Raw genomic sequence first — 15,639 nt, forward strand, 5'->3', positions numbered from 1 at the left:
TAAAACAGAAATGTATCCCAAGAATTTTTTATGAATCAGGGCTTTGCTTTCAGATAGCAGGGTTTAACAATCTTAACAGTTACCAATTATGTAAAGTGTAAATCTCAATTTAAAACCCATATTTGGAGATATTCCCATTAACCTTTGTAGAGCATGGAGGGCACTGGATAATGTTAATTCCCTTACTCCCCTTCCATTTCCTCCTAGATGAGGCCCAATCATCCTTCTTCTGGTTCTCCCAGGTTCCAAACCTCTACAAGAATTTATGGCTGCAGAGCTTACTTGTACTTTGTAATAATCAGCTTACAAGAAAGCTGACCCACTGTGGCAGGATGACAATCAATCTCCAGCTACTATGAAAACACCCAGTTCACCAGAAATGGGCAGTACAGGCATCCCACTGTTTATTCCCACCTTATTACCATTCTGCTAGGAACTCCGCAAAAAAACTCTTGAATTCAGATGTCAAGAGAAGATTGTTATTCAAACTAACTTTGTAGGATTCATAGGAAGCATTTCTTTATTGTAGACAGTAAGAGCTAGGAAGAAAAAAAACCTACAAGACAACTGATTTTGTTTGACTTTAGCTAAGGTCTTAGAGCTTTCTGTATTTTAGTTTCTATATGAAATGGAATTATAATAACCCCAGTTCCTTCCCAACAAACTTGGTTTTGGAAAAATAAATAATATAATCAGTATAGAATGGCTGGCATTGTGGCTTAAGCCGCTGCCTACAATGCTGACATGTCATATGAGTGCTAAGTTGTTTGTATCCCAGTTGTTCCACTTTCTGCTAATCTACCTGAGAAGTCAGTGGAAGGTGGCCCAAGTGCTTGGGTGCCTGCCACACATGTGGGAGACCTAGGAGTTCCAGGCTCCAGTGCATGGAAGATCTTTGTCTCTCTTCCTCTGCCTTTCAAATAAATAAATCTTTTTAAAAACATACACACACACACACACACACACACAAACAAGAAGAAGAAATAGTATAGCAGATAAAAAAAAAAAAGTACTATTGGTTCTTTGGAGGATAGGGGTTAGATCAATTCAGTCAAAATGTCTGACACAGGGCCAGCGCTGTGGCGTGGGTAAAGCCGCCACCTGCACTGCCAGCATCCCACATGAACACCAGTTCGATTCCCAGCTGCTCCACTTCCCATCCTGCTCTCTGCTATGGCCTGGGAAAGCAGTAGAAGATGGCCCAAGTCCTTGGGTGGATCCATGTAGGAGACCTGGAAGAAGCTCCAGGCTCCTGGCATTGGATCAGCGCAGCTCCTGCTGTTGCAGCCATTTGGGGAGTCAGCCAGCTCATGGAACACCTCTCTCTCACTCTCTCTCTCTCTCTCTCTCTCTCTGCTTCTGCCTCTAACTCTGACTTTCAAATAAATACATCTTTAAAAACAATGTCTGACACATTCGAGAATAATAATAGTGAGCACTTCAATTTTCAGTATTTTTTATAAAATGTTTTAAATATATTATTCCAAATTCCATTGGCCTTTGTAACAAAATGTGAAAGTGAAGCCATTCTTCAATTTCATTTAAAAGATGAAGAAATTGAGATCAAAAGAAGGAAAGTGAACTTGCCCAGGACCAAACAGCTAGGTGGCAGTGGGATACATCCCCTGACAGCAAGTCTATTGCTCATTCTAGCATGCCAAACAATCTACATAGTAGTAACTATTTTCTTTTTCCTTTTCAGTCCTTTCCTCTTCCAAGTAGTTTGCTTGGTGGGAGGCCTCTAATTAGCAAGCAAAGCATTTATTGCTCATTTATAGTTCTAGTCTCACAATGTTCCTAAGAAGCTTAAATATGTCTTGAGTTTCTCTGTGGCCAGTATCTGTGAAATCTACATCTGTTAAATGCCTGGATCATCCAAGTCCTAACCATGCCTTCTTTCTGAATAACACTGTTTATAGGCTTTGCTATTTCTCCTTATCACTACATCACATCTAAGCCACAGATAAGTCCCTTGGGTCTTTCTTTATAAAATGAACTGTCTTATCAAAAGTTTCTATCATCTACAATATTTTTATGGTCTTCCTCATTGTGGCATCTGTTGTTGAAACCGTGGCAGACATAAGTATTTTTACAATGATTTCTTTCCAATGAGAATCTGCTAAGCCTTTGAACTCAGGAAGAATGCAACAGGCCAATGTAATTTCAAACAGCAAATAAGAGTCTGTCCTCTTTCATTCCGACTGCTCAGCTTCCTTTAAAAGTATTATTTATGCTGTTTTCCTCAAATTCTTAAATAATAAACCAAGATGAGAAGGCTGGGTTTTTCCCCTTCCATTTACCCTCTTTCAATGTGTTCTCTTTGGGCCAGAAATCTCAGCACTTAGAACAGCAGGGAGAGCACACCGGATGTACATCCAGGTATGAACAATTCCACTGAATGATCACCTATGCTACGATGAGCCATAGGACTAGGGCCCCCATTTCCCTGGACATTAGAAGAATTTCTGGAGGAAGCAAGAATTGAAGGAATGCTTTCTTTTAAATATTTGTTTTATTCATTTGAAAGAGAGCATTATGGGGTAGGAGGGCAGAAGTAAGGAGGGTGAGGGAGAAAGAGGAAAGGGAGGGAGAGAGAAAGAGAGAGAGAAATGTTACATCTACTGTTTTACTTCCCAAATGACTGCAATGGCCATGGCTGGGCCAGGCCAACGCCAGGAGCTTCATCCTGGTTTCCCACACGGGTACAGAAGCTCAAGCTCTATGGGCCATCTTCCACAGCTTTCCTAGGTGCAGTAAGAGATCAGAAGTGGATCAGAAGTGGAGCAGCCAGGACTTAAACAACACCAGCCCCTGGAAGAATAATTCTAATAAAGTTAATTCTGGGAAATAGCATACTAAGCACTTGCTTTGATGTCCAGAAGCTGAGTAATATATCCAGAATCTACATATACAAGGTATGACTTCAACCTCAGAAAGCAGAAAATGTAAAAAGAGAAGGCGGCCGGCGCCGCGGCTCACTAGGCTAATCCTCGGCCTTGTGGCGACGGCATACCGGGTTCTAGTCCCGGTCGGGGCGCCGGATTCTGTCCCGGTTGCCCCTCTTCCAGGCCAGCTCTCTGCTGTGGCCAGGGAGTGCAGTGGAGGATGGCCCAAGTACTTGGGCCCTGCACCCCACGGGAGACCAGGAAAAGTACCTGGCTCCTGCCTTTGGCTCAGCGTGGTGTGCCGGCCGCAGCGCGCCGGCCGTGGTGGCCATTGGAGGGTGAACCAGCGGCAAAGGAAGACCTTTCTCTCTGTCTCTCTCTCTCACTGTCCACTCTGCCTGTCAAAAAAAAAAAAAAAAAAAAAGAGGAGAAGGCATATACTAGTGTAGGCTATAGCCTAGCTCTGGGCAGTGAAGCTGGCAAATGTTATTCAACACACATATACTAAGTATCTGCTATGTGCTCTACAATCAGATGAAGGACAAATTTAGCTGCATGATCTTATTTAATCTTCACAATAACTCAGACAGACTTACAGAGACAAAGAGATCCATCTTCTATCTACTAGTTCTCTCCTTAACTGCTTGCAACAGCCAGGGCTGGACCAGGTCAAAGCCAGAAGTCCAGAACTCCATCCAGGTCTCCCGTGTAGGTGGCAACGACTCAAGTATTTAATCCATCATCTGCTACCTCTCAGGATGCATTAGCAAGAAGCTGAATGGGAAGCAGAGGCACTTTCCAATATGGTACGTGGTAGATGAACCACTGCACCAAAATGCCTGCCTAGAAAAAGCTTACTCATCCCATTCCACAAGTTAAAAAAAAAAAAAAAAAAAAAGATAAGGAAAAAAGACAATTGACTCATATTAAAGTACTTAGGGATATCAGTTCTCCAACTGGAAGCTGTCTTGATCGATCTGTGCTATTACAACAAATTGTACCACAGCCTAGGAAATTCATAAACAGTCTAAATTTATTTCTTACAGGTCTGGAGGCTGGGAAGTACACAATTAAAATGCTGGCAGGTTTAGTGACTGCCTCCAGCATGGCACCTTGTTGCTGCATTCTTCAGAGGAAACAAATGTTGTGTCCTCATGTAGTAGAAGGGACAGAATGTCTCTTCACGTACTTATTTTTTATTTTTTGACAGGCAGAGTGGACAGTGAGAGAGAGAGAGACAGAGAGAAAGGTCTTCCTTTGCCGTTGGTTCACCCTCCAGTGGCCGCTGCGGTCGGTGCGCTGCGCCCAGTGCACCGCACTGATCCGAAGGCAGGAGCCAGGTGCTTCTCCTGGTCTCCCATGGGGTGCAGGGCCCAAGCACTTGGGCCATCCTCCACTGCACTCCCTGGCCACAGCAGAGAGCTTGCCTGGAAGAGGAGCAACCGGGACAGAATCCGGTGCCCCGACTGGGACTAGAACCCGGTGTGCCGGTGCTGCAAGCCGGAGGATTAGCCTAGTGAGCCGCGGCGCCAGCCTCTTCACGTACTTATTTTAAGGCACAAATCCATTCATGAGGGCATATCTCTCCTGGGCTAATCATCTCCCAAACATCCTACCTCTTAATACTGATGCACTGGAGATTAAGTTAGAACATGAACTTTGGAAGAGATACAGACATTCAAGCCACAGAAGAACTCAATCGTGGCCGGCACTGTGGCTCAATAGGCTAATCCTCTGCCTTGCAGCGCCGGCACACAGGGTTCTAGTCCCGGTCGGGGTGCTGGATTCTGTCCTGGTTGCCCCTCTTCCAGGCAAGCTCTCTGCTGTGGCCAGGGAGTGCAGTGGAGGATGGCCCAGGTGCTTGGGCCCTGCACCCCATGGGAGACCAGGAAAAGCACCTGGCTCCTGCCATCGGCTCAGCGCGGTGTGCCACCCTCAGCGCACCGGCCGCGGCGGCCACTGGAGGATGAACCAACGGCAAAAGGAAGACCTTTCTCTCTGTCTCTCTCTTTCTCACTGTCCACTCTGCCTGTCAAAAAAATAAAAAAAGAACTCAATCGCAAACAGTATTCTAGCCTTCACAGCACAATCCCTACCCTAAGACTTTTATAGTCCATTTGAGCAGGTGGGTGCATGCCCAGATGGTCCTAAAAAAGTGGGGGATGGCAGCTTAGGGGCATGGGAACATGTATTTGGGTTGCCTAATACAGTCAACAGAATGTTGTTATATGCCTACTTCACCAGCTTGACAGATCATACTGACTGGACAAATAAAACACCCTGAGATGAGGGTAAAGGTACAGAGAATCTCTAGATATCTGCCTATATCCTCTCAGAGACATTGTTCTACATACAGAACAGTCCATATTGCTAAGAACCTGCATTAATATTTTGGTTTCTGTTTAATTCTGTTTAATTTTCTAGGGTCTCAAGAGTGCTCAAACCATTCATGTGTTTCCATCAAACCCAGACAGAAACCAGAGAAGATTAAACCCTACTAGTTACTCATTGGAAGCCTCAGAGAAAGGTGCTTCCCAGGAACTGATGGCCAAAATATCCACTCATAATACAAGAGAGTTTAGGAAATTTCTCAGAATCCTGAAATAATGGAAGTTTCCCTCAATGACCCAGCATCTAATAAAACCAGTGCAAAGAGCAACAGCTCAGCATTTTTTTACTTTGAATCCTGTCAATCCCCTTCTCTAGCCTTACTCCTATTACTCATTGCCTATACTGTGGTTTTAATCATGGGCATTTGTGGAAACCTCTCTCTCATCACCATCATCTTTAAGAAGCAGAGAGAAGCTCAGAATGTCACCAACATACTGATTGCCAACCTCTCCCTCTCTGACATCTTGGTGTGTGTCATGTGCATCCCTTTTACTGCTATTTACACTCTGATGGATCGCTGGATATTTGGGAACACCATGTGCAAACTCACCTCCTATGTACAGAGTGTCTCCATCTCTGTGTCTATTTTCTCACTTGTATTAATTGCTATTGAAAGATATCAGCTGATTGTGAACCCCCGTGGCTGGAAGCCGAGTGCATCCCACGCTTACTGGGGCATCATGCTGATTTGGCTCTTCTCCCTTCTGTTGTCCATTCCCTTGTTGCTTTCCTACCACCTCACTGATGAGCCCTTCCGCAACCTCTCTCTCCCCACTGACCTCTACAGTCACCATGTAGTCTGTGTAGAGCACTGGCCCTCCAAGACAAACCAGCTCCTCTATTCCACCTCCTTGATTATGCTCCAGTATTTTGTCCCGCTGGGCTTCATGTTCATCTGCTACCTGAAGATTGTTATCTGCCTCCACAAGAGAAACAGCAAAATAGACAGAAGGAGGGAAAATGAAAGCTGGCTCACTGAGAACAAGAGAATCAACACAATGCTGATCTCCATCGTTGTGACTTTTGCAGCCTGCTGGCTGCCCCTGAACACCTTCAATGTTATCTTTGACTGGTATCACGAGGTGCTGATGAGCTGCCACCATGATCTGGTGTTTGCAATATGCCACTTGGTTGCTATGGTTTCCACATGCATAAACCCTCTCTTTTATGGATTTCTGAACAGAAATTTCCAGAAAGATCTGGTGGTGCTTATTCACCACTGCTTGTGCTTTGCACTTCGGGAAAGATATGAAAATATTGCCATCTCCACTCTGCACACAGATGAATCCAAGGGATCTTTAAGAGTGGCTCATATACCAGCAGGTATATAAAAATTGCTAACACTTAACACTAATGCCCTTCCTCACTGGGACACGGAAAGGTAATGGCAGTGGATAGGACAAGAAACAAAATGAAGGCAGAACCAAGAACATACCAACTTTATACACATTTTGTTTTTGGCTAAGCCTGTCTGTCTGACCCATCCAACCAAAACCTTTTTTTTTTTTAAAGATTTTATTTATTTATTTGACAGGTAGATTTACAGACAGTGAGAGAGAGAGAGAGAGACAGACAGACAGACAGACACAGAGACAGAGAGACAGAGAGAAAGGTCTTCCTTCCATTGGATCACTTCCCAAATGGCCGCAACACCTAGAGCTGCGTCAATCCAAAGCCAGGAGCTTCTTCCCGGTCTCCCATGCAGGTGCAGGGACCGAGCACTTAGGCCATCCTCCACTGCTTTCCCAGGCCACAGTAAGGAGCTGGATTGGAAGAAAACCAACTGGGACTAGAACTAGCGCCTATTTGGGATGCCGGCGCCGCAGGCGGAGGATTAACCTAGTGCGCCACGGCAGCGGCCCCTTACCACACCTTTTTAAGAGAATAAGTCTAGGCCGGCGCCGCGGCTCACTAGGCTAATCCTCCGCCTAGCGGCGCCGGCACACCGGGTTCTAGTCCCGGTCGGGGCGCCGGATTCTGTCCCGGTTGCCCCTCTTCCAGGCCAGCTCTCTGCTGTGGCCAGGGAGTGCAGTGGAGGATGGCCCAGGTGCTTGGGCCCTGCACCCCATGGGAGACCAGGAAAAGCACCTGGCTCCTGGCTCCTGCCATCGGATCAGCGCGGTGTGCCGGCCGCAGCGCGCCAGCCGCGGCGGCCACTGGAGGGTGAACCAACGGCAAAGGAAGACCTTTCTCTCTGTCTCTCTCTCTCACTGTCCACTCTGCCTGTCAAAAAAAAAAAAATAAATAAATAAAAAAATAAGAGAATAAGTCTAATAACTCCAACAACCTAGCTGCCATCATTTGTGGTAGAGAACGAGTGTGAGAGTGAAGCAGCAGTGGTGGTTAGAAAACAAAATTCCTATTAGCCAATGGACTATCCATGAGAGTTATTATAAACGATATGCAAAGAAGTATGTACACCTCTTTAGCACTGAAACAGTGCCACTTTCAGGTATCAAAACTGTAATGTTCAACAATGTAACTGTTCAATTAATTAGTCAAGTCAGAACGCCACCATCATAACTTATTAGTTAACAAAATAATTTAGGTTTGCATTAAAGCTGAAGTGATGGTTTTAACCTAATATTTAAACTAGGTATTGTAATTACAATTAATTCCCATGCCTGAGTCACACTCTAGTTTATAACAGTTCATTTTCTTCACTAACAATGCTATTAACATTACTAAAACTGGACACAAACTTATTAGCACTCCAATGTTAGAAGTCACTTTAACATATTAATGGCCAATATACACACAGATTTCATTACAAACTGGCTTTTTATCCCTAATTATGTACATTAAGTAGAGGTCATTATTACTCACTGGGTCCAAGTGACTTCACTAATAATACCTTTATAATTAGTTCCAGATTTTTTTAAATCTCTCATGTATTTTGCAAATGAAACATTGTTAAAAGATCCCCCAGGATGGGCATTTGGTACAGCACTTAAAAGACATCCCTTAGGATGCCTACATCCCTTAATCAGAGTACCTGGGTTGGAGTCCTGGCTCTGCTTCCAATTCCAGCTTGCCAGTAATGTGCATATTTGAAGGCAGCAGGTAATGGCTCCTGTACCTGGGTCCCTGCCACCCAAGAGCGAGACCTGAACTGAGTTGCAACCTCTTGACTTCAGCCTGGCCCAGACCGAGCCATTGTGGACATTTGAGGAGGGAACTGGAGAATGAAAAATAAATCTCTCTCTCATATATATATATATATATATATATATATATATATATATATGAATAGATAAGAATACATAAAAGAATCTTCTGAACTGAGAAGGATACTATGCTACTGTTCAAATAGCCACTAGCTCAGCAGCTTTTACTAAATCATGATCAGCTTTGTCACTTACTTAGATAAACCTCCCTAACACCTATTAAATTGAGCTGCAGCTTATATGTATGTTTTAAATGTAAGTGTGTTTTCTTTTGAATAAAAGGTGATGTTTGAATACCTGTGATTTTTCTAGCATTTTCTTCCTTGCACATTAGCCTTCACATTTTACCCTCCTGAGATATGCACCCCACTTCCTCATTCTTTCCCTCTTTTTTCATTCTCTTCAGGATTTCTATTCTCTATCATTTTGGGATCAATGAACAACAAAAGCACTGCAAGACACCCAAACGAAATAAGATTCTCACAGTATTAGTGGCAAATACTCTGATCTAAACTTCACCTTCAAATGGTGTCAGTTTGGAACCCCAAAGGTAGAAGGCTGCAGCTCAGGAAGCAGTCTCCCAGATAACCTTTTTATCTTCTGATCCAATGTGATGTTTACTTTATGTAGTTTAAAAAAACTATTGATTCTAGTTTCCATCACTAAAATGATCCTGATCAAACCACTGAAAGCAGGAAAGGGCATCAAACTTACACCACTCTCTCCCTCAGCTACACGCATACACCCCAGTTCCCTCTAACCCCAACTCCACATTCAATGAACATTCAGAAGAGATCTCCAATATGTAACTCAGTATTATGGTGTTCTTTCTGGCTCCCTAGTAACAGCAATTTCCCTCTGTGAAACTATTTAGTTTTTGTTTTAAACTCTCCTTGACCACTAATAAAATAAGTCACTAATAGTGGGGGACGGGCAGCAGGCATTTGGCCTAGCTGCTAAGATGCTAGTTAGTGTTTATTTCTGCCTCCTACTAGAGCAGACCCTGGGAGGCGACAGTGATGGCTTAAGTGATTACGTTCCTGTTAACAAGGTGGGAGACCTGGATTGAGTTCCTGGCTCCCAATTTGAGCCACAGTATGGGACCACTGTAGGCATTTGGGAAGTGAACCAGTAGATGGAAGCACTCTGTCTATCTTTAAAATAAATACTTTTTAAAGTCACTAATGGTACAACTAGCAACAGCAGTCTTTCTTGTATTTATTTTTATCTCAAAAAAGTACGAATTAAATGCATCTTTCACACATACTTTTATCTTTAGGCAGCGTACCTTCTATTTTTTAATTTTTTTTTTTTTTTTTGATAGGCAGAGTGGACAGTGAGAGAGAGAGACAGAGAGAAAGGTCTTCCTTTGCCGTTGGTTCACCCTCCAATGGCCGCCGCGGCCGGCGCACCACGCTGATCCGATGGCAGGAGCCAGGTGCTTTTCCTGGTCTCCCATGGGGTGCAGGGCCCAAGCACCTGGGCCATCCTCCACTGCACTCCCTGGCCACAGCAGAGAGCTGGCCTGGAAGAGGGGCAACCGGGACAGAATGCGGCGCCCCGACCGGGACTAGAACCCGGTGTGCCGGCGCCGCTAGGCGGAGGATTAGCCTATTGAGCCGCGGCGCCGGCCATACCTTCTATTTTTTAAGGAATTTATTTGAAAGGCAGAGTTACAGAGAGAGACAAAGACACAGAGATCTTCCACCCCAGGGGGCTTACATTCTGACAGACAGGAGAACACATGTCCATAAACAGCTACTGGAGAAGGTACAACAGAGACATAAACCAAGGGTTATGGGGGCTCAGATGAGCTAAAACTTATAGATGAGGAAACATGGTTTCAGGAAAGACTTCAGGAAAACCAGCCTTATTTCTTCCGTTTTTGCAGTATTTGTGGGCGGTCTGCATCAGTTGTCTATCACCAAGGCACCTGGTGAATGACATGAGGGCTCATGCTCTCTTTTGCTGCTCCCCAGTTGCCAGCTGGGCCTGTAGTCTCTTCTTAGAAATTTAACACTGGAGCTTCATGACATATGCCAGATAGCCCTAGAAACAGATTCCTCTAGCCAGTACTCTCAAAATCTTCTATCTCCTGACCTCAAATTATTTTACAATGAGAATAATGCATCTTGCCTTTAAAAGTTTCAAGACTAGAAGACCATTGGTGGGATGAATAACTGTCCCATCTATGCCCTCAACTATCCTGGGTGAGTCTGTCCAGTGAGCCAGAGTGGAAAGAGAAAATGCTAACACAACCTTGCAACAAGTCTCCTGAGTTTTTTTCTCTCCGTATTCCTAAAAGGTTCCCAGTAGTACTACCTAGACAATGCAAAGGTAGAGAATTAGCATCAAAAATTATTGAAAATGAAGAATATGTAAATGTGGTTTAAAGGTAGATGGTGTGATGAGCTTTCAAGCGGTGGAATAGGGAGGGAGCTTACTGCACTAGTCTAGGGGAAGACAGTTTTAAAAAAGTGGAGCGAGTGTTATGTCCAGGAAGAGTTAGGGTGAAAACAGCAGAGGAAACTCCACACAAATCAGAGGCATACTGTGGGCCTACGTGGAGGGTGTGGATGCACACAACTCAGGAATCCAGCAGCCGAGAGCCTCAGAATCAACTTTGTGAGAGTGAGGTGAGATCAGACTGCAGCAGCCCTAGCCACTGGCAGTAAAGCTGTGGGAAGAGCCTGGCATGAGTCTGGCTTGGAGCCCAGTGGGGAACAGTGTACCTGCCAATCTAATGGGAAAAGAGGAGAGGCACGTTTCTCTCTCCCCGACCACCTGGCACTGGCATCCCGTAACTAGCCCAGAGAAGGTGGGTGCCATTTTGGACATCTGTAACAGCTGCATCAGCTCATGTCCATGCATCTAGCAACCAGCTGAGATGCCTTGAGTACAGCTGGGAGAATTGAAAGGGGTCTGGGTGCTCGTGAATGTGGGAGTCTTGTGTGCTAGGAGCACTATGGCTGAGTGGGAAGGCGCAGGGTGTGGCTGGGTCTTTGGACAGTCACTGTGGGAGGCTCCACATGCTCAGGGCATGTGAGGGCCATTGCAATGGTGGAAAGCCTTAAGAACAGAGTTGGTGAGGCAGAGGAAAGAATATCCTAGTTAGAAGAAAAATCTCTGGAAATTTTACAGTCAGACAACCCCCCCCCCCAAAAAAAAAAAGGAGAAGAAGAAGAAGAAATTAGAAAACTAAAAAACAGTGTCAGAGATCTATGGGATACTATCAATCAAATGACCCGACGTATGGGTCTTAGAGGAGTTCCTGAAGGCATGGAAAAAGAGAATGGATTAGAAAGTCTTTTTAGTGAAATTAATTACAGAAAATGTCCCTAATTTGGAGAAAGAAAGAAAGAGACGTCCAAGTACTGGAAACACATAGAACTAATAGACATGACCAGAAAAGATCCTTACCATGACACATTATAGACAAACTCTCCACAGCAAAACATAAAGAAAAGATTATAAAATGTGCACAAGAGCAAAGTCAGATTACTTTCAGGGGATCTCCAATTAGACTCACAGCTGACTTACCAGAAACCCTACAGGCTAGGAGAAATATATTCCAAGTCTTTTTTTTTTTTTTTCATTGTTTTAGATAGCATTAGTTTATTATAAAAGAGACATGGAAATTATTTACATGATGAAAAGATTTCAGAACTTCAATGGAATGGGAAGCTTCATGTGATGCTGTTTCAGAGATTTCAATCTACATATTTTCCAAGAATGTCACCATCTCTAAATAGAAAATAATCCTTGTCGTCTAGAACTACTTTAGTGCCTCCATATTCTGGAAGAAGAACTTTATCTCCAACTTTCACACTAACTGGTTGAATCTCTCCACCCTTTCCTTTAGAGCCTGATCCAACAGCTACTACCGTTGCTTGCAATACTTTTCCTTGAGATTTTTCAGGGAGCATAATGCCTCCTTTGGTTACTGTTTCCGCGGCGCTCCTCTCCACCAAGATGCGGTCAAAGAGCGGAAGAAACTTCCTAAATGCCTGTCCTGCCATGGTCCCAGCGCCACAGCTTTTGCTCCGCTCTCGTGCCGCTCCAAGGAGAGACCCGCAGCCTGACCCTCAGGACACGTGAAAAGGCTAGGCACCGTGCACGCGCGCTCGGCCCGCGCCCGCCCCCCTCCAAGTCTTAAGAGAAAAAAAAAATGACAACTCAGAATACTGTACCCTGCAAAGCTCTCATTTATGAATGAAGATGAAATAAAGACCTTCTATAACAAACAGAAATTGAAAGAATTTGTCACCATTCAACCAGCCTTACAAAAGATGCTTAAGGATGTATTACACACAGAACCATGGTCATCACTACAAAATAAGGTGAAGGCAGAAAAATCTCCCTGTAAAAGTACAAAGGAAATCCAAAGTAAACAATAGCAATATTTATGGATAAACAGCAGGGCCAAGTTGTTCGTTCGTGTCCACGTACCCAGCAACCAGTCGAGATGAGACGCCTGAGACTGGCTGGGAGAACTGACAAGGGACTGGGTGCTCCTGACTGTGGGAGGCTTGTATGCAAGGTTTGTGTGAAAACACTGTGGCTGTGTGGGAGGGTGCAGGGTGTGGCTGGAACTTTGGGAGTCACTGTGGGTGGCTCTACATGCTCAAGGCTCCCTGATTCCCTGGTGAGGGTCACTGCTGCGGGATCTGGGGATCTGTGCTCACTCCAAGGACTGCACTGATCCTTTCTGTGGTTCTTGTGGCAGCATGGACGAATACTATACACACTGGGGCTAGTGCTCAGGCATTGGTCTCCTTTGAGGAGAGGAGGTGAGCGTGAAAATAGGCAAACAGAGCAGAACAAACCTCTCCTCTGATGAAAAAAAAAGAGATTTACCATGCCCAACTTGGGTGTCACCTTGAACACTCTCCTCACTCTGTAGCACAGAACAGAGCTCCCTGACTACACCCAGCATACGCCTCTGGGTATTCACTGAAATAGCAGACACTCAACTAACCCACAGAGGCATAGTCCAAAGAAAAAAGCCATCACAGGGAAAAACAACAACAACAAGCATCACCGCAAATGCCTAATAATAAACACAGCAATTCAAGAAACAAGAATAAGGAAGACAACATGACACTCAGAAAAGAACACAACACTTCAATACTAGAACGTGAAGATGAAGACATTGACAAAATGCCAGAAACAGAATTCAAAAAATTGATCATGGGATTACTTAGAAGTAATCAGAAGGAAATTCATGAACTAAAGAAATCCATACATGACATGAATGAAAAATTTCCCCAAAATATTGAAATTTTAAAGATAAATCAAAAGAAAATATTGGAAATGAAGAATTCAACAAAACAAAAAAATATGGTGGAAAGCCTTAAGAACAGACTCAGTGACACAGAAGAAAGAATATCCAAGTTAGAAGAAAAATCTCTGGAAATTTTACAGTCAGACCAAAAAAAAAAAAAAAGAAGAAGAAGAAGAAGAAATTAGAAAACTAAAACACATTGTTGGAGAGATTTATGGGATTCTCTCAAACAACACAACATACGGGTCTTAAGAGTTCCTGAATGTGTTGAAAGAGGGAATGGAATACAAGGCTTTTTTAGTGAAATAATTACAGAAAACTTCCCTAATTGGAAGAAAGAAAGGGATGCCCAAGTACAGGAAGTACATAGAACTCCTAATAACATGACCAGAAAAGATCTTCACCACAACACATTGCAGTCAAACACTTCACAGCAAAACATAAAGAAAAGATTCTAAAATGTGTGCAAGAGAAATGTCAGATTACTTTCAGAGGAATTCCAGTTAGACTCACAACTGATTTCTCATCAAAAACTCTACAGGCTGGGAGAGAATGGTGAGATACATTCCAAGTTTTTGGTTTTTTTTTTTAAATTTTTTGACAGGCAGGGTTTTAAGAGAAAAAAATTGGGGCCAGGCCTGTGGTACAGTGGGTTAAAGCCCTAGCCAGCAGCATCAGTATCACAGTATCCCATATGGGTGCCAGTTCAAGTCCTGACTGTTCTACTTCTGATCCAGCTCTCTGCTATGGCCTTTGAAAGCAGTAAAGGATGGCCCAAGTATTTGGGCCCCTGCCCCAGTGTGGGAGACCTGGAAGAACCTCCTGGCTCTTGACTTCAGATCAGCGCAGTTCTGGCCACTGCAGCCATCTGGGGAGTGAAGCAGTATATGGAAGATTCTCTCTCTCTCTCTCTCTCAACTCTGTTTTTCAAATAAATAAAACAAATCTTAAAAGAAAAAAGGGAGAAAAAAACTGTCAACCCAGAATACTGTATCCTGCAAAGCTCTCATTTCTGAATGAAGGTAAAATAAAGACCTTCCAAAACAAATAGAAATTGAAAGAATTTTTCAGGGCTGGCACTGTGGCATTATGGGTAAAGCCACTGCCTACAGTGCCAGAATTTCATATGGGTGCCAGTTTGAGTCCCAGCTGCTCCACTTCCAATCCAGCTCTCTGCTATGGCCTTGGAAAGCAGTGGAAGATGGCCCAAGTCCTTGGGCCCCTGCACCCACGTGGAAGACCCAGAAGAAGCTCCTGGCTCCTGACTTTGGATTGACACAGCTCCAGCCATTGCGGCCAAATGGGGAATGAACCAGCAGATGGAAGACACTCCCACCCCCACTCTCTGCCTCTCTTCTCTCTCTGTGTAATACTGACTTTCAAGTAAATAAATAAATCTTTAAAAAAAAAAAAAAAGAATTTGTCACCACTCATTCAACCTTACAAAAGATGCTTAAGGATGTGCTACACACAGAAACCCAAATACATGGTCATCACTATGAAATAAGGTGAGGTAGAAAATCTCCCAGTAAAAGTACAAAGGGAATCCAAAGTAAACAATAGGAATATTTATGGAAAAGCGGCAGGAACAAGTCATTATTTATCAGTAGTCACCTTGATTGTAAATGGCTTCAACTCTCCAGTTAAAAGACACAGACTGGTTGACTACATTAAAAAACAAAACCCTTAATTCTCTCAGCACACTACGAGAAACAGTGACTTGATCACCCCTTGTCCCGACTGTTGATATACAATTTAATACTTTATCCCTTTTAGTATTTTTTTGTTCTACTTAATACTATTGGTTGAACTCTGTAATTAACACACAATTATTCTTAGGTGTTTAAATTTAACTGAAAAGTGATCCTTGTTAAATATAAGAGTGGGAATAAGAGAGGGAAGAGATGTACAA

The 15,639-nt window shown here is 43.7% G+C and overlaps 1 protein-coding gene, 1 long non-coding RNA gene and 1 pseudogene across 8 annotated transcripts in view; 1 reads left to right on the forward strand and 2 right to left on the reverse strand.

Annotated features, from left to right (window-relative positions):
• The window catches only part of LOC149126066 (uncharacterized), a 142,415-nt gene that overhangs the window by 49,197 nt on the left and 77,579 nt on the right, over nucleotides 1-15,639 (reverse strand). The gene's annotated exons all lie outside the window — the stretch shown is intronic.
• On the forward strand, nucleotides 5,459-6,757 carry NPY6R (neuropeptide Y/peptide YY Y6 receptor). The gene is given in 1 exon segment (NM_001082773.1): nucleotides 5,459-6,757. A coding segment is annotated over 1 exon segment (1,116 nt). The 5' UTR covers nucleotides 5,459-5,491; the 3' UTR covers nucleotides 6,608-6,757.
• LOC100343795 (10 kDa heat shock protein, mitochondrial pseudogene) lies at nucleotides 12,024-12,584 on the reverse strand (annotated as a pseudogene). The gene has a single exon (XR_016236152.1). The product of XR_016236152.1 is annotated as a 10 kDa heat shock protein, mitochondrial pseudogene (transcript).

The sequence above is a fragment of the Oryctolagus cuniculus genome, chromosome 6 (genome assembly GCF_051225735.1).
Source record: "Oryctolagus cuniculus isolate XC-2025 breed Fujian yellow rabbit chromosome 6, ASM5122573v1, whole genome shotgun sequence".
Lineage (NCBI taxonomy): Eukaryota > Metazoa > Chordata > Mammalia > Lagomorpha > Leporidae > Oryctolagus > Oryctolagus cuniculus.